At 31.3% G+C, this 23,854-nt stretch overlaps 1 protein-coding gene across 1 annotated transcript in view; it reads right to left on the reverse strand.

The window, feature by feature from the left end:
* Positions 1–7: 7 nt before the first annotated feature.
* Positions 8–23,854, reverse strand: part of LOC132717285 (glycine receptor subunit alpha-3-like) — a gene marked incomplete at its 3' end in the record, with an annotated part of 32,611 nt that continues 8,764 nt past the window's right edge. Inside the window, exons 2-8 of the mRNA XM_060700719.1 lie at positions 11,888–11,952; positions 10,503–10,570; positions 9,111–9,337; positions 2,688–2,770; positions 2,234–2,365; positions 926–1,152; positions 8–64 (exon numbers count right to left, since the gene is read on the reverse strand). Of these exons, the coding sequence (XP_060556702.1) occupies positions 8–64; positions 926–1,152; positions 2,234–2,365; positions 2,688–2,770; positions 9,111–9,337; positions 10,503–10,570; positions 11,888–11,952 (859 nt within the window). The remainder of the gene's footprint in view (positions 65–925; positions 1,153–2,233; positions 2,366–2,687; positions 2,771–9,110; positions 9,338–10,502; positions 10,571–11,887; positions 11,953–23,854) is intronic.

The raw sequence follows: 23,854 nt of genomic DNA on the forward strand, positions 1-23,854 counted from the left end.
CTTTAACCTCGAGCAATGCAGAAAATACAAAACAAAGGCAAACGGCCATCCAAACATCAATAGCCTACAATATATACAATTTCACAACGTATTTATCTATTCATCAATCATATCTAAAATTTAAAAAAAAGACTTGAGCCATCTGTAAAAAAGAAGCTTATAAGTAATAGAAAGAGCACCGAAACACGAGGTTATCTGATTTGTACGAGGGGGCGTAGCCCCCGAGTATTAATCAGATTACTGAGTGTTTTGGTGTTCTTTCTCTTTTGTATCATAGTCAAACATAAAAACACGTTCCCTGTTGTCACAATATGAAACCCCGGCAAAAATGAACCAATGAACGAACATCTGAATATGATGTTTCTGTCGCTTTCCCTTTCTCTGCCGTCATAATATGTAAACCCCAGCAAAAATGAGCCAATCAATGGGCATGCTCTGGAGTGCGGGTAACTAATACCCGCACTCCAGTTAACGCACTGTGCATGTATATGTATACGATTTAACCCTGACACATTTTCAACAGAAAGGTCTCCAAACTATGATACAATTCCTTGTTGTAATGTTTACTGTTGAAGATGAAAGTTTTTTTTCAAACTTTAAAGTTATACTATGCTCATCTTCAGGTAAAATTCCATTATTGCAAACATTTATAAAACTCCTGAAAAATCTTACTAAATATTTCTAATGTTTATAAGAGAATGCATCTATATTTGGACGCATAATACCCTTAAACTTGTCAAGTCAATTTAATCTTTTCTAACACATTTAGCCTGCCAGATGTTTTATGACATAATCTATCTATAATGTGTTTACCTCAAGTGTGTAGACTTTAATCTGAACATATTTTCTATGAAACTATCATAATGCAACTACAAAGAAATAATATACAATCAGAGCATTATATATCTTTAATTAACTTCATTACCTTTACATAAGACACTCGTGGCAATGAAACATTGGACATACTCCTTTGGGTTGTCATTGTCAGAACAGTAAGAATACCTAGAGATATTCGAGCAGGAACGGCATCAACATTAAGCCAAAACGACAGCCATGACAACATGACAATGAGAACACTGGGTATATATGTCTGTATCATATAAAATCCAATGTTCCGTTCAAGATATATATTGAATTGTAAACAGGTGTTGCCTGAAAATATATCAAAAATAAGTAATAAAAACACATTACGAGATGAGATGTTAGAAAATGTTATTGTATAACAACAAAGCTGAGTAGAATGAAGTGAATGTGTCAATGAAACTTTTACAATTAAAGTTTATGTTTCGATATTTATCAGACTAACCCTTTTTTAAGCACAATCAGGAAAAAAATGAACTGTATAACGTTCAAAATAATTGAGAGTACGGGGTTCTGTTATGACCAGCGCGTGTTCTCTGAAAACGAAATCGCAAAGCACGAAATTTCAATGATGACAGTACAAAAGTACGATGGCGAAGTGCAACTGTCGAACTGTCACTATCGTACGTTTTTGCTGTCACTATCATAATGTTTTATTGTCACTACCCAACTGTTACCATCATACTGGCACCTTCCGGTTAAGCATGCGCATTAAATAAAATATTAACATGGAGGGAAGTACGATGGTGACAATACGACAGTGCGATGGACACCATCGTACCGTCGCGCTTTCCATTCGACGATTAAACAAACTACAATGCCTTATCTCGTGGGTATTTTGCTTGGGTCAAGGCTTTTGGCCTTATATTGCTGTTACACAGTAAAGAAGACCCTCCAAACTAATGACACAAACGAATATGCAGCGGAATTAGACAAGTGGTGTTTTAAAGGTTGGCTCGAGAATATGGTGAATCTATGAACATTTATACACTTTATATACATTAAGAACAAACAGCCGGTCAAATAAAAAACGACTATGCAACGCGGAAATCTGACATTTTGCTTGGTTAAGGGCTTTGAGTCTTATATCGCTGTAGGGAAGTCCCTTCAAACTAATTGAAAAATGAATCCACAACGGAATCAGGCAAATGGTGTTTGAACGGCTAGCTTGAGAATATGGTGTTTTTAGAAAATATATACACTTAATATACTGTCAGAGAAAACGCGGTGGTCCTATTGGAACACTGTAAGAAAGAGTTGTATTGAACTATTTTGAAAGTTCGTTATTCAACTTCAATTTTTTAAATTAAAGAACATGAACATTATTTTGTTGACAAGATTTGAAAATATTGCTTAGTAAAAATATATTGACCTTCTCCGATATCTGTACAGTTTTCTGTCTCATGTCTGTACGGTGTGAACTGGGGCAATTCAAGATTTGGATTCAATCTGATAGGCTCGTTCTTCCGCCATCTGAATACTAATCGATTTGTCGTAAATGCAACTAAAAAAAGAGATATTGCTCAAAATATACATTATTGTAAATGCACGGCGATATTAAGCTAAAAAAGTTTACTTTCAATGTTATGTGCACATTGTGGCATTTCAAATATTGCCAAAGGAAGTTATTTTGTAAAAAATTTCTCCAAATAAGTGTGTAGTACAATACAAGAAAAAAGCTTATCAATCATGTCAATGGCTTTTGCTATCATACAATTATTCGTATTTTTGTTAATACCTTTAAGTTAATACAAATATGTTCAACATTTCTTTTCAAAATTCAATTTCATTAAACCCTTTATTATAAGAACAAATTTAACACTTACAACTTTGTATAAATAATGAACACATCTGTCTGTCCATTGGATACTTGTGAAGTTTCATAGGACATGATGCAGTTAACGTGATCCTGTAAGAAAAAATGAATTTCGGATTTCATAATCAAAACATGTGCAATAACTTGGCTAAACAATCAACAATCAACAATCAACATTCAATGTCTAGCTAGACAATCAACATTCAGCTCAACATTCGATCTATAATAATAATCAAACAATTCTCAAAGTGAATGTTGAGCTAGACAATCAACAATCAGCTAGACATTCGAAAATTTCTTATGTCGAGCTAGACAATCAACATTCAGCTCAACATTCGACCTGTAATAATTATCAAAGTATCCTTAAAGTGAATGTTGAGCTAGACAATCAACAATCAGCTAGACATTCGATAATTTCTTATGTCGAGCTAGACAATCGACATTCAGCTCAACATTCGATCTATAATAAAAATCAAAGAATTTTCAAAGTGAATGTTGAGCTAGACAATCGACAATCAGCTAGACATTCAGAAATTTCTTATGTCGAGCTAGACAATCGACATTCAGCTCAACATTCGATCAATAATAATGATCGAGGTTTTCTTAAAGTGAATGTTGAGCTAGACAATCAACAATCAGCTAGACATTCGATAATTTCTTATGTCGAGCTAGACAATCGACATTCAGCTCAACATTCGACTTGTAATAATAATCAAAGTATTCTTAAAATGAATGTTTAGCTAGACAATCAACAATCAGCTAGACATTTGAAAATTTCTTATGTCGAGCTAGACAATCAACATTCAGCTCAACATTCGACCTGTAATAATTATTAAAGTATCCTTAAAGTGAATGTTGAGCTAGACAATCAACAATCAGCTAGACATTCGATAATTTCTTATGCCGAGCTAGACAATCGACATTCAGCTCAACATTCGATCTATAATAAAAATCAAAGAATTTTCAAAGGGAATGTTGAGCTAGACAATCGACAATCAGCTAGACATTCAGAAATTTCTTATGTCGAGCTAGACAATCGACATTCAGCTCAACATTCGATCTATAATAATGATCGAGGTTTTCTTAAAGTGAATGTTGAGCTAGACAATCAACAATCAGCTAGACATTCGATAATTTCTTATGTCGAGCTAGACAATCAACATTCAGCTCAACATTCGATCTATAATAATAATCAAACAATTCTCAAAGTGAATGTTGAGCTAGACAATCAACAATCAGCTAGACATTCGAAAATTTCTTATGTCGAGCTAGACAATCAACATCAAGCTCAACATTCGACATGTAATAATTATCAAAGTATCCTTAAAGTGAATGTTGAGCTAGACAATCAACAATCAGCTAGACATTCAATAATTTCTTATGTCGAGCTAGACAATCGGCATTCAGCTCAACATTCGATCTGTAATAAAAATCAAAGAATTTTCAAAGTGAATGTTGAGCTAGACAATCGACAATCAGCTAGACATTCAGAAATTTCTTATGTCGAGCTAGACAATCGACATTCAGCTCAACATTCGATCAATAATAATGATCGAGGTTTTCTTAAAGTGAATGTTGAGCTAGACAATCAACAATCAGCTAGACATTCGATAATTTCTTATGTCGAGCTAGACAATCAACATTCAGCTCAACATTCGATCTATAATAATAATCAAACAATTCTCAAAGTGAATGTTGAGCTAGACAATCAACAATCAGCTAGACATTCGAAAGTTTCTTATGTCGAGCTAGACAATCAACATTCAGCTCAACATTCGACCTGTAATAATTATCAAAGTATCCTTAAAGTGAATGTTGAGCTAGACAATCAACAATCAGCTAGACATTCGATAATTTCTTATGTCGAGCTAGACAATCGACATTCAGCTCAACATTCGATCTATAATAAAAATCAAAGAATTTTCAAAGTGAATGTTGAGCTAGACAATCGACAATCAGCTAGACATTCAGAAATTTCTTATGTCGAGCTAGACAATCGACATTCAGCTCAACATTCGATCAATAATAATGATCGAGGTTTTCTTAAAGTGAATGTTGAGCTAGACAATCAACAATCAGCTAGACATTCGATAATTTCTTATGTCGAGCTAGACAATCGACATTCAGCTCAACCTTCGACTTGTAATAATAATCAAAGTATTCTTAAAATGAATGTTTAGCTAGACAATCAACAATCAGCTAGACATTTGAAAATTTCTTATGTCGAGCTAAACAATCGACATTCAGCTCAACATTCGATCTATAATAAAAATCAAAGAATTTTCAAAGGGAATGTTGAGCTAGACAATCGACAATCAGCTAGACATTCAGAAATTTCTTATGTCGAGCTAGACAATCGACATTCAGCTCAACATTCAATCTATAATAATGATCGAGGTTTTCTTAAAGTGAATGTTGAGCTAGACAATCAACAATCAGCTAGACATTCGATAATTTCTTATGTCGAGCTAGACAATCACCATTCAGCTCAACATTCGATCTATAATAATAATCAAACAATTCTCAAAGTTAATGTTGAGCTAGACAATCAACAATCAGCTAGACATTCGAAAATTTCTTATGTCGAGCTAGACAATCAACATTCAGCTCAACATTCGACCTGTAATAATTATCAAAGTATCCTGAAAGTGAATGTTGAGCTAGACAATCAACAATCAGCTAGACATTTGAAAATTTCTTATGTAGAGCTAGACAATCAACATTCAGCTCAACATTCGACCTTTAATAATTATCAAAGTATCCTTAAAGTGAATGTTGAGCTAGACAATCAACAATCAGCTAGACATTCGATAATTTCTTATGCCGAGCTAGACAATCGACATTCAGCTCAACATTCGATCTACAATAAAAATCAAAGAATTTTCAAAGGGAATGTTGAGCTAGACAATCGACAATCAGTTAGACATTCAGAAATTTCTTATGTCGAGCTAGACAATCGACATTCAGCTCAACATTCGATCTATAATAATGATCGAGGTTTTCTTAAAGTGAATGTCGAGCTAGACAATCAACATTCAGCTCAACATTCGATCTATAATAATAATCAAACAATTCTCAAAGTGAATGTTGAGCTAGACAATCAACAATCAGCTAGACATTCGAAAATTTCTTATGTCGAGCTAGACAATCAACATTCAGCTCAACATTCGACCTGTAATAATTATCAAAGTATCCTTAAAGTGAATGTTGAGCTAGACAATCAACAATCAGCTAGACATTCGATAATTTCTTATGTCGAGCTAGACAATCGACATTCAGCTCAACATTCGATCTATAATAAAAATCAAAGAATTTTCAAAGTGAATGTTGAGCTAGACAATCGACAATCAGCTAGACATTCAGAAATTTCTTATGTCGAGCTAGACAATCGACATTCAGCTCAACATTCGATCAATAATAATGATCGAGGTTTTCTTAAAGTGAATGTTGAGCTAGACAATCAACAATCAGCTAGACATTCGATAATTTCTTATGTCGAGCTAGACAATCGACATTCAGCTCAACATTCGACTTGTAATAATAATCAAAGTATTCTTAAAATGAATGTTTAGCTAGACAATCAACAATCAGCTAGACATTTGAAAATTTCTTATGTCGAGCTAAACAATCGACATTCAGCTCAACATTCGATCTATAATAAAAATCAAAGAATTTTCAAAGGGAATGTTGAGCTAGACAATCGACAATCAGCTAGACATTCAGAAATTTCTTATGTCGAGCTAGACAATCGACATTCAGCTCAACATTCGATCTATAATAATGATCGAGGTTTTCTTAAAGTGAATGTTGAGCTAGACAATCAACAATCAGCTAGACATTCGATAATTTCTTATGTCGAGCTAGACAATCAACATTCAGCTCAACATTCGATCTATAATAATAATCAAACAATTCTCAAAGTGAATGTTGAGCTAGACAATCAACAATCAGCTAGACATTCGAAAATTTCTTATGTCGAGCTAGACAATCAACATTCAGCTCAACATTCGACCTGTAATAATTATCAAAGTATCCTTAAAGTGAATGTTGAGCTAGACAATCAACAATCAGCTAGACATTCGAAAATTTCTTATGTCGAGCTAGACAATCAACATTCAGCTCAACATTCGACCTGTAATAATTATCAAAGTATCCTTAAAGTGAATGTTGAGCTAGACAATCAACAATCAGCTAGACATTCGATAATTTCTTATGCCGAGCTAGACAATCGACATTCAGCTCAACATTCGATCTACAATAAAAATCAAAGAATTTTCAAAGGGAATGTTGAGCTAGACAATCGACAATCAGTTAGACATTCAGAAATTTCTTATGTCGAGCTAGACAATCGACATTCAGCTCAACATTCGATCTATAATAATGATCGAGGTTTTCTTAAAGTGAATGTCGAGCTAGACAATCAACATTCAGCTCAACATTCGATCTATAATAATAATCAAACAATTCTCAAAGTGAATGTTGAGCTAGACAATCAACAATCAGCTAGACATTCGAAAATTTCTTATGTCGACCTAGACAATCAACATTCAGCTCAACATTCGACCTGTAATAATTATCAAAGTATCCTTCAGGTGAATGTTGAGCTAGACAATCAACAATCAGCTAGACATTCGATAATTTCTTATGTCGAGCTAGACAATCGACATTCAGCTCAACATTCGATCTATAATAAAAATCAAAGAATTTTCAAAGTGAATGTTGAGCTAGACAATCGACAATCGGCTAGACATTCAGAAATTTCTTATGTCGAGCTAGACAATCAACATTCAGCTCAACATTCGACCTGTAATAATTATCAAAGTATCCTGAAAGTGAATGTTGACCTAGACAATCAACAATCAGCTAGACATTTGAAAATTTCTTATGTAGAGCTAGACAATCAACATTCAGCTCAACATTCGACCTTTAATAATTATCAAAATAACCTCGATCATTATTATAGATCGAATGTTGAGCTGAATTTCGATTGTCTAGCTCGACATAGGAAATTTCTGAATGTCTAGCTGATTGTCGATTGTCTAGCTCAACATTCCCTTTGAAAATTCTTTGATTTTTATTATAGATCGAATGTTGAGCTGAATGTCGATTGTCTAGCTCGGCATAAGAAATTATCGAATGTGTAGCTGATTGTTGATTGTCTAGCTAAACATTCATTTTAAGAATACTTTGATTATTATTACAAGTCGAATGTTGAGCTGAATGTCGATTGTCTAGCTCGACATAACAAATTATCGAATGTCTAGCATATTGTTGATTGTCTAGCTCAACATTCACTTTAAGAAAACCTCGATCATTATTATTGATCGAATGTTGAGCTGAATGTCGATTGTCTAGCTCGACATAAGAAATTTCTGAATGTCTAGCTGATTGTCGATTGTCTAGCTCAACATTCACTTTGAAAATTCTTTGATTTTTATTATAGATCGAATGTTGAGCTGAATGTCGATTGTCTAGCTCGACATAAGAAATTATCGAATGTCTAGCTGATTGTTGATTGTCTAGCTCAACATTCACTTTAAGGATACTTTGATAATTATTACAGGTCGAATGTTGAGCTGAATGTTGATTGTCTAGCTCGACATAAGAAATTTTCGAATGTCTAGCTGATTGTTGATTGTCTAGCTCAACATTCACTTTGAGAATTGTTTGATTATTATTATAGATCGAATGTTGAGCTGAATGTTGATTGTCTAGCTAGACATTGAATGTCGATTGTTGATTGTTGATTGTTTAGCCAAGTTATTGCACATAATCAAAACTACATGACTGAATGTATTATAGGAAAATGTCATCTTCTGGACTAAGAAATCGCTGCCTGTGTACATTAACTCCCTATTAAGTTTTATGATAAATACGTAATCATTAGCTATAATAGTCGTTGGTCTTACATGAAAATAAGGTGATGGAATGGTAAAATAGTTTTCATAAAAATCAAATTTTCTTTTTTAAAAATTTTTACATTCTTCAACCAGAAAATTTTAAGTTTTCGTATTTTAAAAAATAAAATTTTTTTCATCCGGGGGATAACCCTTTTGCTTATTCAAAATATGCATGTAAATATGGCCCGATTAAAAATATTTAGAATTTCAAACTGTTATTAATATGCAAATGAATATTGTTTTTCATTTTATTTGCGCCTTGTATGTATACTGATGGACCCTTCATCCACTCACAGCAGCAGAGCAACACATCCGATAAATAGATGAAAAACTGAATCCAAAGACAGTTGAAATAATGATAAATGTAAGTTTGAATTTATTTTCTATCTTTTTCTCCACATGTATTTTTTCTAATGAATTGTGCAGCCAAAATGCAATGATTAAATAGGATTTTACGGCATCTTTATATGTAACAATATAACACATTGTACATGTAAACTATACAATTGTTTTTTAGGTTCAAAATGTGTTACCTAGATCTATATTTTACCACTCCGTTTTTGTAAATATGTAACATCTTATTTGGAATAGTAACTGTATGGAAATACGCTTGCTTCTCGTTCCGAACATATAGGTCTGGAACCCAGACATTTTCCATCAATCTGGAATCTAATTCGAGGTAATCCGCAAGTATGAGATTTCTGAAACTCAATCTTGTGTCTATCCATTCTTGACTGACAAATGTGCTTAAAGTGAAGTCCTGAAATAGAAATTTCAATTCCCTGACATATTTACCATCATAAACATATTTTGTTCCATATTTTAAATTTTACATTTTATATCATTTTAGCTCATAACTCAACTCTTTGTGAAAAAAATCAGCAGTAGAAATGAGCACGGAAACGTTATCCTTATCTAGCAATGTTAACCAATTACATGTGATGTTTTGTTTTAAACTATAAGTCAATTCCAGCCTGACTGCTGTGCATATATATTGCAAATAATGATACCAAACAAATTACAATGTAGCTGTAAATGACATCATAAACATGACATCAAGCTTAAAAACAAATTGTGTTTTAAATTGATAATTTTCTTGTTTAAAAATATGTCTAGCTTTACGTAACAATGACATGACAATGTAATTTAAGGTATAGTTACACACCAATGAATTGACTGGCTTTTGACAGTCAGGATTGTAGGTAGCAATTTTTTTTAATATTAATACATGAATATTGACATTCAGGATACAATTAATGGGTTTTTTCTCTGTAACTGTATTCTAACCTATTACACAAATGTGGAAGAAGCTATAACACATATTTATTATTAAACGCCATCCTAGAATTGCTCTTTTGTCATGAATGATAATATCTAGCTAAGTAGGTTGATCGGGAAGTTCGTAGAGTAATTATCATTTGTCACTTTACTATGGAATTTTAATTTCGGCAACACTGGTGCACGTAAAATTAGCTATGTTTTCTACTTTTTTTAAATAGATAAGCATCCTGTTTAATTTTAGACAGTTGTGACAGTTAGTGGAAATTAAATGATATAATATCGCCAAAGACATGGGTGTGTATATATATTTTCTAATTTCGAAGTATATAAACGTTACTGTGGTTTTCAGTATAAAATAGTATGCGGGAAAATATGCAGGGCAAATGTGGTCAAAAATTATTCTAATCAAGAATAATATAAATTGAATATCTTGGTTCACTAAGTCTTAAATCAATCAATCTTCGCCCTTGTTAAAAATAGATATTAAGCTGAAATGATTTAATTAAGTCTTTTTGTATGACATGAAAAGAAGTATTTAAGATAAAAGACGGAAACCAATTTCTATTAAGATGTCAAAAACACAAAGCAAAGGTCTTCAAATATTATATTTTGTTGGGCAAAATACGAAAAGGTCATGACTTTACCATTTTCTGTTCGTCTATAGAATCAATGCTGTTAATGTAGAGGCTTACGTTGACTTCGCATGGGTAATCTGGAAAAATGAAAAAAAAGTGAAAAAATAAAAACTTGATATTGTTTTCTTACCACATTTTGAAATAGAAATAAGTATATTATAATTAACACTACGCGAAAACAGAATATGAGAACATATTTGTCGTTGTTCTTCTATAATACCAACGTTAAACAGAACGGGTTAAGTTAATTAAGATAGTAAACGTTATACGAAGTATGTATGATAAAAAGTTCAATATCTATATACTTCTAGCCACTACACATTTACACACAATATGTCGATACCGATATCTTATTGAAGATTACTGACCGAGTTACACGCGGTTTTACACAGTTTAAGTAACATAAGTAACATAAAACACACTTTGAGCAGGAAAGGGGTGTGTCATTTAGACCAAATAAGGAAATCCATGAAGACTTCATGGATACACTTGGGAAGGAGTCCCCTTCCTGTAGTACTGTGACAAAATGGGCTCCTGAATTAAAGAGGGGCAGGGAGAGCATTGGAGATGTTGAGCGGCCTGGGCAGCCAGAAGAGGCCACCAACTATAAAACTGCCGAAGCTGTGTCATATGCGACAGAAGGCGAGACCTGAAAAGCTTTGCTAGGGAAGTGGGTATAAGCTTTGGTTCAGTTCAGGCAATTCTGACTGATGTCTATGGCATGACAAAGGTTTCCGCTAGATGATGGGTCCCTATACAGTTGACTTACGACCAGAAACGGACCAGGCTTGACATTTTAAGATAGTTTGTCTCGCTACGAGGATGAACCTGATTGTATCTACCGGATCGTAACTCAGGATGAAACATGGGTCCATCACTTCGATCCAGAATAAAAAAAATAGAGCATGCAATAGAAGCACCCTGGCTCATCCCATCGGAAGAAATTCAAGAGGTAGCCATCAGCAGGGAAGATGATGGCTTCAATTTTTTGGAATAGTCAGGGTATAATCATGATTGAGTATCTTGAGCAAGGTCGTACCATAAAGCCCTTTATGAAGACCTGGCCCCTTCTGACTTCTGTCTGTCCGTTTCCGAAACTGAAAACCAAGTTTCGTGGTAGACGTTTTGGAAGCATTTAAGGTGTCATGGAGGTCGTCCTTGAGTTCTTTGGGGACCAAACTAGAGAGTTCCATTTTGAAGAGTTAAACAAGTTGGAGCACGGGTGGGTGCAAGTGCATTGATGTAGAGAGCAATTATATTGAAAAGTAAGACCATTTGTTGGGTTCTCTGACTAACTTAAGTACATTGGGCTAAGTACATTTTGATCCTCGTACATGTTTTTTGTATAAGTACAAAAACTATATGACATCTGCACATCTAATATCTCAACTCACCTTTCTCGAAATTTGGTGGAATCCTACTGTCGTAGTCCTCGAGGAGGGCTTGGATGAAATCCTGTCTAAAAAAGACCCAACATGCATATTAATATATGAGACACAAATGTACATTTATGTATTAAATTATTTGACTTTTCTGCACGAGATAAAAAGGTATGGAATATAATCAGAAAGTATCACATCTTTAATCTTTACGTCACATAACTTATTTAAAGCACGAAAAATATGTTTTGTATTGGTAATATGATGAATTCAAAACTCGTTTCAGACGGACACATGACGACAATTAGAGCAATATTTGCTGAATAAATATTACTTAATTTCAATTACTGTGATTTGTGTAAATTTCATTTTATAACATTTTGATATTAAAATAAATAAATAATAAACAAATAAATAAATAATAAAAATGAATAAGATAAATTAAATAAATATGAATATGAGACATGTTTAATTCTTGAATGACATTTAACTGAATGAAAAATTGTCACTTATTGCGAAGAACATGATCAGTTTTAATCTTTCTTCTAACATTTAATTTTTCTTTAATCAGGTTTGTTCCTTACAACTTCATTTTTCACTTTGAACTGATAGCTTAATATAAAACCTTACCCAATCATTTTTCACCAAACTTAAACTGCGTAATGTTTATAAAATAATGCAAATACTTAAAATTCAGTTTGTTGTATTTGCCATTTGCAACGTTTTAATTTTTATGTATTTTTCAATATGATGTCTGCTTTATGTAATCTCTTATCAAGTTGACAAAATGTGAAACTCTTTCTCTATATTGTAATGTTAAAATTGATGTAGTATATAACGATGCTTTTCCTCCTTTCTTTAACTTGCATATACGTTCCTCATCCAATAACATTAATAACTATATTTTTCCTGAACTAGTTACAGTAAGTTGTATATCTTTTTACTATTATAAAGTGGTTAATATGAATTGATTTAAATGGTGCAACTGGCATATTAAAAACATTAAAACTGTATACATTTATGCTTAGACAATTGTCGTCATATCACACAAAGATTTATTTAGATATCATGTTTCTGTAATTTTAAGTATCGGTATCTGACGATAATGAAATTCTGTCTATATTCGACTGTAATGTGGTACAAGCTGTTTGAGGATTTTCAACAACAAGAAAAAGACTAGTGTCATCAGTGAATAAATTGATACAAAATTGTATATCTTAAACAATATGATGAGTAAATACAAGAAAGGGAAGAAAACCAAGAATTGAGCCTTTGTGAACACCAGCTGAAAGATACCCAAAAGACGATTGACAGTTAGAAAGGACAACACGTTGTTGTCTATCACTTAAATATTCGAGAAACCAAGTATAGGCATTTCCAGAAATTCCAGCAAGCTTCAGCTTAGTGAGTAGGCCCTTAAGCCAAACCTTGTTGAAAGCTTTACTAATGTCAAAGAAAATAACTCGTACTTCTAGTCCGTTATCAAGCAGGCTAAGAAATCATTTCAAGCATGCATCTTACGAATATTTACAAGCAATTGATATTAAGTTATATACTGTTGCAAAAATCCTAGCACGCTACATATAGTTATTATTTTGCAGACATTCTAATATTAGTTATATACACGTTAATATTGACGCTAGTTTATCGTTTAGTTGTTTTCCTCAAATTGAGTAAAGTAATTTAAAAAGAAATTGCATGCAGATATTGTCTATTTATGTATCTTTACATTATTTGAAAAATGTTCGTTTACATGATATTATAATATTGAGTTTTATAAGTTAAATAAATGCAAAAATAAAATACTGTAGCATTGTATGATATTTAGAAAGGTAGCACAATTTTATTTTATTCAAAATCAAATTGTCTTACCCTGACGTGAATTAATTTCTCACCAACCTATCCTTTCCGACTCTTAATACAGTCATAGTGCAAGAAAACAGACGTTTATTATTCAGTAAAACATATGTAAATCTGCAAAGTGTAGCGGAAAATTTGGATAAAATGACATTTCTCTACATACAGACACAGCCTGCCAAATATATAAATTAAACCTCTAGAAATTACAGTCTACTCACGCATTCCATGCAGTCACTAATTTCTTTGTTTATTCCACAATGCTCTCTTTCTGACAAAGGCATTAAGCAAATTTAGAAAACAGATCAAAATTACTTCGATCTTTATTTAGATAAACTGCGAGAAACACGTTGGATAAATGTTTTAATTGACAACAAATATTTGATCAACAAGCATGTAACATAATAATGCATTTTAATATCCTGAAACAAAGCAACTAAATTTCAATCTATCCTTTCTATATGTTAAATACTGTATATTATATTTTTGTAACGTCCTCATGTCTTATATTTAGGAATAAGTTCCAAATTATCTGTATTCCAAGGCTAACGTTATTATTAAAATTTTCCAAATATTTAAACCTTCAAATTCAGTATATATCTGATTTCGAAGTGTATATCTGACTTTAGAATAATCTGATTCCGTGTTAATTAAGATTCTAGGATCAAGTTGACCATTGAGACTTAGACCAAAATATATAAATTTCAAAATTCACCGTTACTTTTATCATTCAAAATGGATTTGAACTGGCATGAGATAGATTATTTGTTTTGGGGTTTTACGTCACATCGACACAATATAGGTCATATCGCGACGTTCCAGCTTTACTGGTGGAGGAATACCTCAGGTGCCCTTCAGTGCATATTTAAGGCACGAACGGGCACCTGAGTAGAACCAATGAGATAAATAATTTACTTATCCTTATATTTAGTTTATTTTAGTTCGATTGTGTTGACTTGGTGAAACACTCTCGAATCCGTTCCTGAAACCAACCAATACTAAGCAATGAATGTAAAGTTTCTTGCTCAAGGAAACAACGGCTTGCCACTGACATGATTTGAATCCACGCGGTCAACAATTCTTAGATTACTAGTCCGACACGTTAACCACTCGGCCACGCCGCCAATCTTATAATTTGTGTATTTTTTACTTAAATGTGTACTGTTATTCCAAAACCTGTGTATGTTTTATTGCAAAACAGCAAGTATGTAAATTTTGTACATGTACATATCATTTTAGCCTTATGTAATTACTATAGGATTCCTAAAGCAAAGACAGTAAATAGAGTATCATTACAAAATTGATCCCGATACTTAGTTTATGAACACTGGAGCTAATGCTCTGTTCTCTATTGAAATATTTTTGTATTGTTTGGCGACTTTCTTATACTCCACATCGCCTTTCAAACTGCATAGTTCAAGAACCACACATTTACAGTGTGTATTTTAACACATATGCAAATTGTTTGTCTAAAGCGTTTTTGTATAATTATGCAACATGTTTAATCTCAATTATGCATCAGACCTAACACGTCCTCTTTTAACATATTTTTTTTAGGAAAAATTTACTTCGTTTATATGAGACTTATTGAGCGCATCAATATAATTAACAGGAAAAAACACAAATGGATCAACAACAAATCGTGCAAATTGAGAAAGGATTGCAAACAATTTTCTCCAAAGGAAACACAAGACTGCGATCGACTAATCAATTGGGAATCGGGTTATTCTTACAATAGGTCATATTCAGCCATTCAGTAATAAGCACAATTGAAACAATGGAAGAGCTGGTACCGTAGATAATATACTCTATAAATGATATCATATTATTTTGTTGCACTCGTATTTCTTATTCATATAAATAGTCTAAAATATAATTTTACATTCCGATTAGCAAATATAATAAAATAGAACGGATATTTTGTAAAAGCTATTTCATTCATATGATTTATGTAAGCATAACACTTTAAAGTAGGAATCCTGTTCCGCTGAATGTCTGATGGCGCATAAATAAGAAGGCATGCTATTTTATATTCATGATTTTTATGTCTAAAATTTCCGTCTGCATATAGACTTTACCATTCATCAATTTTTAAAATACTTCAGTCTACGAATTTCTATCTTTCACTTAAAGCAAGCCATTGATAGGCTAAGTAAAATTAAACTATACAAATATGAAATTTTCTGTGATTTAATGAAAATGATTTATATGCTCTTGTTCATTAAAAGTGTCGTGCATTTTGATGCTTTTATCGTATAAAGCATATATCAGAATGCATCTTCAATTACGTTTAGTTGATAACGTCATTATCTTATTACAATAAAACATATTTGGAAACCTCATGGATTTTTTGAAAACAATCTGTGCATATAAAAGCTTATATTTCCTGGTAAATAGTGATAGATATTCGTAAACAGTCCTAACTAGGCGTGACAAAATCTCGTTTGTTTACCTTTTTCTGACATAAATGTCATTTTTTATAAAGCGTACAATGTCTTAAATAGCACCTTCTGTATTATTACTCTGCTCAAAAGATGTTTTTTACCATAACATGTCTTCCCAATAAACTAAAGAATAACACTCAATTTTATGTCATTTTTCTTTCATGAGAACGTAATTGATATTAATTAATATATATTGTTCATTGATTTATTTCATTTCTTTATCTCATTTCTCTCTCGATCTCTCTTTTTTGCTGTTAGTTTTCTTGTTTTCATGTCTTATTATGATGAGTAATCTTTTCAGGATCTAGTTAATAATGTTTCTTAAAAAGTATTTAAAAAATTAAAACATAAAATATTTCAATATTGACTATCGCGCTTCATGATTCTTTTTGATTTTGCGAAAACACAAAAACAAGAAGATCGCGGACGTGTGTTGAATGATAAATTGCGGAAAAACGTGCTTTGATAAAGCCACTCTTGACGAACAGAAAAACAAGATTATTCCGAAAGTTTCTGAAATCTCTTATGGCCGACAGTTATCAATGTTGTTAACAAAATCCTATTTTTCTTATTTCTTTATAATATTGCATTTCTTATCTACATTCAGCACATTTTCCAAGATTCAACATTCAACGAGCGCGCGTTTCTTTTACTTCTGTCAGCTTATTTGTTTTGAATACTTGAAACACAATCTTTTCTCCACGTGCCTAATAGTGAAAGATGCAGTCATTCAATACATCTTTGAAGTTACATTTTCCCACAGATATCTGTTTTTATACCTTCTGGTGAACTAAAACGTGTCATTTTCTTGTTGAAAATAGATATATTCATGCTGAACTAATTAGGAGAAAAAATGCTTTCCTGCCAGAAATGCTCATGTTAGTGAGATCCAAAGTGAAATAAATACAAATAATTTTCTTTGGTGCTCAAAATATGATGTTTAAGGAACTAATATTTATACATATATATATAGCTGTAACTATTTTTGCTCCCAAATATCATTGTTTTTATTTGTTTTATTTTTCTTTTCGAGATACCTATTCGTATTGTGTTAAACTTTTCATATATTTATTTTTGGATATGTGTACAAATTGTCATTGGATACAAAATAATAAATTCCAGAAATGCTGAATTATTCAAAAGTATATACATTGTTTGAATATACAAAATCAACATTTTGTTGTAAAATAAATACCACGAAACGTGATAAATAATATAAAAGTTTATGTATACGGACCTCTTCGCTAATATAACTTATTATTTTAATTATATGATAATGTTCAAATCTGAATTCTTAAAAAATCTCTAAAAAAATGCTCTTCATCAACCATTTACCCGAGAGCTTTTATAGAACCAACTGTATGTGATTACAGAGATCTAAATATATAATAAATACCTCTCCGATGTACACTTACAAGGCACAGTCAAATTATCTTTAATTATCTTTTCCGCCAAAATTTTTCCTTAACTCGTTGCCTGGTAAACATGTTAAGTGCCAGATGCCAGATATATCTGAACCTATTACGTCTTTGCATTTCTTACACGGACAGATGTAGAGTAATTTTAAATAAACATTTCTCAATATACTCAAGGAGGTTTCACAGAGACAGCAAATAGTTTAGTACCAAATACCTGAGGTTCATGTGAACAAGTAATTATAATAATTGCTTAGGCAAACAACACGGACAAAATTAAGATAACTAGATACGTTAAAGACTATAATTTTGCGGTAAAAGTGTTCGTATATTTTTCCGATGCACTGTTGCTTGACAACGTACACGTATGGAGAAGGGAGATCCTTAATCAACAATTATATTGATCCGGCATAATATTTGAGTAAAAATTCAAAACTTCAATCAATATGCATAATACAAGAATAAAAATTGCTGACCATTGCAAAATAAATCAAACATTACATAGTTACCACCATTAATAATATACTCTTTTAAAATATGTTGTCATATTTTGTTGTCCTACTCGTATTTTCCTATTGATATTGATAGTAAAATGCACACGGTATGTTTAATGGTGCCAAATAGTAAAAAGTGTGCATTTTTATGAGCACGACATCAATACCCGATTTTGATATTTTTGCAATGTCTTATACTTTACCATTCATCAAAATTCTTAGTATTTAGATATTTGACTTGAAACAAGCCATTTTTAAGCTTAACTGGAATAAACAGATATTGCAAATCAATTTAATTTATAATGTTCTTTTACGTTATATAATTAAGCTTATTTCAGTTTTCAAATTTTCCACAGAAAGTTAGATAACATTATATCTATGAATAAAGCTGATACCACAATGTTTATTTCGTTTGAGTAATATTGTTATTAATATGTATAATAAAAACAGTCCATCAGAATATTATTTATAAGTGCGTCCTTAGCCAGATGAAAAATAAAGTTCTTTAAACTTGTTCCGTAATTAAACTGTTGTCTATGAAACCTACTGGGACAAATAAAATTTATTAGTATTCTCCCTTTTCGCATTAAGTATTCAGTTAAAAAGAAATGAGATTCGAAAGTAATGAATAAAATTAAAGTTTGAGTTTATTAAGATTAAAAAATATATATAATGTAGAAAAAAAACTATTTTGAACAAAAACTGATGAACAAATTGTATGTACTTAAACGTCATTAAATCACAAAGCAATTAAAAAAACCTCTTAGACTCAGTGAAAATGGTTGCATTAAATCAATAAATATTTCTGATAGATAGTATTAGATATTTCTAAAATATTTTCTGACTAAGCGTGACAAAAACATCTTTGTTTCCTTTGGTATGACATAGATGCCATAATTATAAAGTATATATGTTGTAACATAGCAACAATGGTAATCTCACTCATCCCCAGGGATATTATCTACTATCATTTGTCTTCCTATCGTGTGTTTAAGATTGACAATGCTCAGAATTATGTCATTCTTCCGTGTAAGTTATTAGGCATATCAAGCCTTTGAAATAATACTTATAATAACTAAATGCTATAAAATGAATAGGAAAGTTATTGAAATAATCTATTTACCATCTTGTCGTTTGTTACCCTGTAAAAGTATTGAATTATTCTATATATTTAACACCATTACAAATCGAATTGATTGATCTATTAAAAGAAACTGTAACTGGATAACTTTGAAATTCGTACAATATGTCAAACAACGGTAATGTTGCATTTGAATTGGATGTTGAAAAACATTCTCATTATCATTTTATTCTTTCAGTAAAACACTGTCCTAACAAGATATGTAGGCAATGATATATGTTCAAGACAAAACTGGCATTTATATGGCAGTTTAATAATACGGACACTATTGTTACCGAAACAATGACACAATGTATAATAATTATTTATAATTAATAAGATGAAGGCAGAATGAAAACTCGCCATATAAATCATTTAAACTGTGGTCAGAATATGGTAGCACAAACGATTTGGATCAACCAACTCGTTTTAGTAAGTTATATTTTTGTTCTTTATATTTATTGATGTTCTTATTTAATCTGAGGGCAAAAATGTCACACAATTAAAAGAAAGATATTAAGTAAAGTCTAATGTTGTAGTGTTTTACTATCTGTTTATTGTTGTTGTTGTCGTCGTTTTTGGTTGTTTATGTAGCCGGACTTCGTTTCCAGTTATTGTGTGCAATAACTTTTTTTATATCAATTTTCTTAATTAGAGTTTGGACAGTTGTAAGCCTAAAAATAAGTTATATTACAAAACTTGATGCACAAGAAAATAACATTTCAAAAGATGAATGCATGAAATAACCGCCCTTGGGTACGATTTTTTTTCAAACATGTCTTGTGTACCTGATTAGAACTAAGTTTTCGGTTTTTTTTTTCAATAAAAGACAGATCAAGGGGACAGCAATTGTCATACGACAATTGTGTTGCCTTTTTCGAGGACAAGTCCCTTTTTGCAGTGAGTAAAAATAATTCTTTTTTACAATCACTTCATATTTTTTACGAGTTTTTATTTGTACTTCAAATATTTTAAAGTGTTGTCTTTTCTGTTTGTCTTGAAGCTGTTGACAAATGGACATCTATAAAAATTGTTTTTATCACTGCTTAGCCGGTAAATTACATAGAAAAAGTATAAAGTCAAGTCACATGTGGGAATTACATCAGACTTTTAGTTTATTCTTGTTATGTATTAGACCCTTTATTTTTCTAGGCTTACTATGAAGATTTAATACTACTCTTGGAAACGTCCGATGTTTTGAAAATACCCCGAATAGTTCACAGAAATGCTAAATCCATATCTTAAAACAGAACAGTCAAATTAATGTGAAAAAAATGTAAGCAATATTTTTACATTCAATAGAAGACATTTTGTCAACTGAATGCACGGGAAAATGTTTGTGCATTATTTAAATTTTGTGGCGATTTCCGATTTACGTTGAAACCTCCACGGACAATTATGCATAACTATTTAGTTAAGACAGTTTATCGAGTTATTGCAGCTTAGCTTGAATAATATACAAATTTCATTCCAGATGCCAACATGAACGGCATTGGTATACATCTATATGCAATAAGATAATGTTTGTATATTTCGTTTAGCTTTTTTGGTTTATTAATTTTAATAACTTCTCATTAATACTTAGTCTTTATATTTGACATGACTACAAAAGACTTGTATTCTAATATTATACCCTTAAAAGGATTTTACTCCATTGATTCTGACTCTGCTATTGCGTTTAAATTGATATTCAATTGTTTAATTTTGATTTTCATTAATTAATCAAACAAATCATAAATCTATCATTTCAATATGTGCATTGTCGTGGTTATTGCAACTAAGACACAAACACTAACATTAAAACGTAACTTAGTTAAAATGCCTTTTTACAAATTGCAAATAGAATTTAAAAAGCAGGACTAAACTGGTCAAGGACTTTTATCTACCATGGTTTAAATTAGATGATACATTGGTTTTTTGTGCTATGAATTAGCAAAGTTTTAAAATGTATTTTTGTTGTTCTTGAAACACACGGCATAATTTTAAATTTGCTTTTATGTTTGAATGTTACTAAGAGCAGTAAGGTAGCCGCCAATAAACAATTGTAGTTTTCAAACATAATGAGTATGTGTTTTGGATTTATGTATAATTATGACCAAACAATTTGAAAACAACGAACTGTTAAGTAAAGATAACGAAGTGGAAATTAACGGTTATTTTGCAGTAAGAAAATATCGTACCTACACAATGAATGCAATATGTATGTCATTTAAAAATTATTACAGAATTTTGTTTTTGTTACATTTCTCCCTCCTAAAATCAATTTGTATTTTCATTGCCTAAATGTTTACAAATTGAAACTTAAAGCAATTAGAATAAACGTAGTGCCTTAAGGTGTTTCTCAAATAGCCTGAATGTAACAACAATAATATTATATATTTTCTGATAATCATTTCGTTAACCAAACTAATAGTGTATAAACTTTCGTATACAAATATTTTCTGAAGTCCATTCCTATGTGATGACAAATTTCAAGGAAGAGAAGATATCTCTAATATTATAATCTATTTTTAAATTTAATTTTAATTTTGAAAAAAAACTGATATTTTCAATTAAAAGGAAAAAGCTGGCCATTGCGCTTTTCTTTGCAAATTGTATTAAAATTATAAAACTAAAACAACATTGAAAGAATGAGAGCGTGTTATTAATGGTAAATTGAAAAGCTTCCTTGATAGAAACGGACGTCAACAACAGAAAAACAATTTAGGAAATATTTAGAGTTCCATCAGGCTAGTACAATTACAATGTAACGATACTGATATTAAAATCCTATTTTTCTGTTTTGTTCATGTCATTGCATTTCTTATCTTAATTCAACACATGTTATATCAAAATGTGCGTTTAGAACGTTTATAATTTATGGTAGATCCATATAATAATAACAATTTGAAACAGTCAATAAAACATGACAAACCATAAGATAATTATAGTTCGGTTAATAAAAACAAGTAGAACAAGGTTGGATATTAGCATTAAACATAGATATATTTTCGAGCAATTAATTTTCGGTATATACTTTCTTTGAGGTTTATAATACAACATAACCTTATTTTTGCAACACAGATCTAGGAAAAGGCACATAAATGGAACAGAAGCGATGCAGAAGCGATGCACTACATTTGTCAATGGGGCAAATTAACAAGAAGACACCACATACTCTAGCTTGTTTAACTTCAAATCAAGATTCAATTTTGCTGAAGTAATTAAGAACTTAATTAAATAAACCTACCAGCAAGCAAGATGGTAATTTTATTAGAAACCAGAAAGAAATAAATACGAATACAATTGAGCTTTTATTGTGATTCCTATGGAAACGAATAAAGTTAAATTTGGGACAATATTCATTCAAAATAGTGCCTGAACATATCTATTTCATGCTTAATTAATATTGCATTCCAAATCTGGCTATAAAGTGTTATTATTCATCATTTTGTATAATATAGGGTCTTTCTTATTAAATACTTCAAAATGATAGTTCTATGATCACAAAGCTTGTTGATTATATTAACAACACTTTTTTTCTTTTTTATGAGTAAAAGCTTAACTGGTGTTTTTGTTAGACTTAAGAAAATAAACTTTATTTTAAAAAAGAGTGTTTAAAAAAGGAAAACCATTATGACCAAGGAGGAATGTACTAAAACCATCTTACGAAGTGATAAAGACAAGAATATGTATTGAGTGTTTTGTTATTTCTATATAACTATTGTACATACTAGTAAAAGAAGATTAACATTCATACAAAATTAATATTCATACTGATTATAGATACAACTCTATTCAGCCGTATTCTTCCCCATGGTTGGTCTGTCTGTGCAATATTATGTGTTTTTTATCCATTAACGTTTTATCCCTTACGAATTATCACTTGTACTTTGGATGTCTGAAGGCATTTCTTTTTTCTATTTTTCTTGAATGTTTGTACTTTAGTAATATTGAAATGGACATCACTAGATAGAATGTTTTGCAAATGCCTCGGTTGTATGTTGTATCAGTAGTATTAACAAGAATATAGCATTATGTCTAGACGCATGGAAAACCTTAATCATGATACGCGGAAGACCTTTCAATTTTTGTAGCTAGCTGCTACTTATGTATGGAAGGTGAATGAGTGAGATGCTGATATCTTTTAAATATACATATATCTTAATTCCTTCATAATTATAGAGTAATATGTAAAACATTAGAATAATTTATGAATTCATGATCACTGGAAGAAACCAATGTATTTTATGCGTCACCACATCTTAGCTTTAAAAATATCACATTTACATCTTTCAAAAAAGGGCTCAATCAAACCAAGTCTGCTCTTTCACAGCTGCTGAAGGATCGCCCCTTCTCTAGATCTTTGCAAGCAAATATAAAAGTACTTCTTATTTCTCTAACAATGAACCTTATTACACGTAAGCGTACGGTTAAGAAAAAAGTGAGAAATCAATTACTTTTAAAAGCCGAGTTTAAAAGCAAATAAAGCTTTTGAAATGAATGAACTTTTCTTGTACAGAAGTGCAAACCTGTGATTTATAATTATTACGTTAATCTGTTTGGGTTGGCAGCTGTAAAACGTTGCCTCGTACTTCACTTCAGTGATGTTATATTTTTCTGGTCCTTCGGGATCATTGATGCCAGCACTATTAAATGTAGAGAATTGAGTA

Source organism: Ruditapes philippinarum, unplaced genomic scaffold (genome assembly GCF_026571515.1).
Source record: "Ruditapes philippinarum isolate M1 unplaced genomic scaffold, ASM2657151v2 ctg9438_1_1_1_1, whole genome shotgun sequence".
Taxonomy (NCBI): domain Eukaryota; kingdom Metazoa; phylum Mollusca; class Bivalvia; order Venerida; family Veneridae; genus Ruditapes; species Ruditapes philippinarum.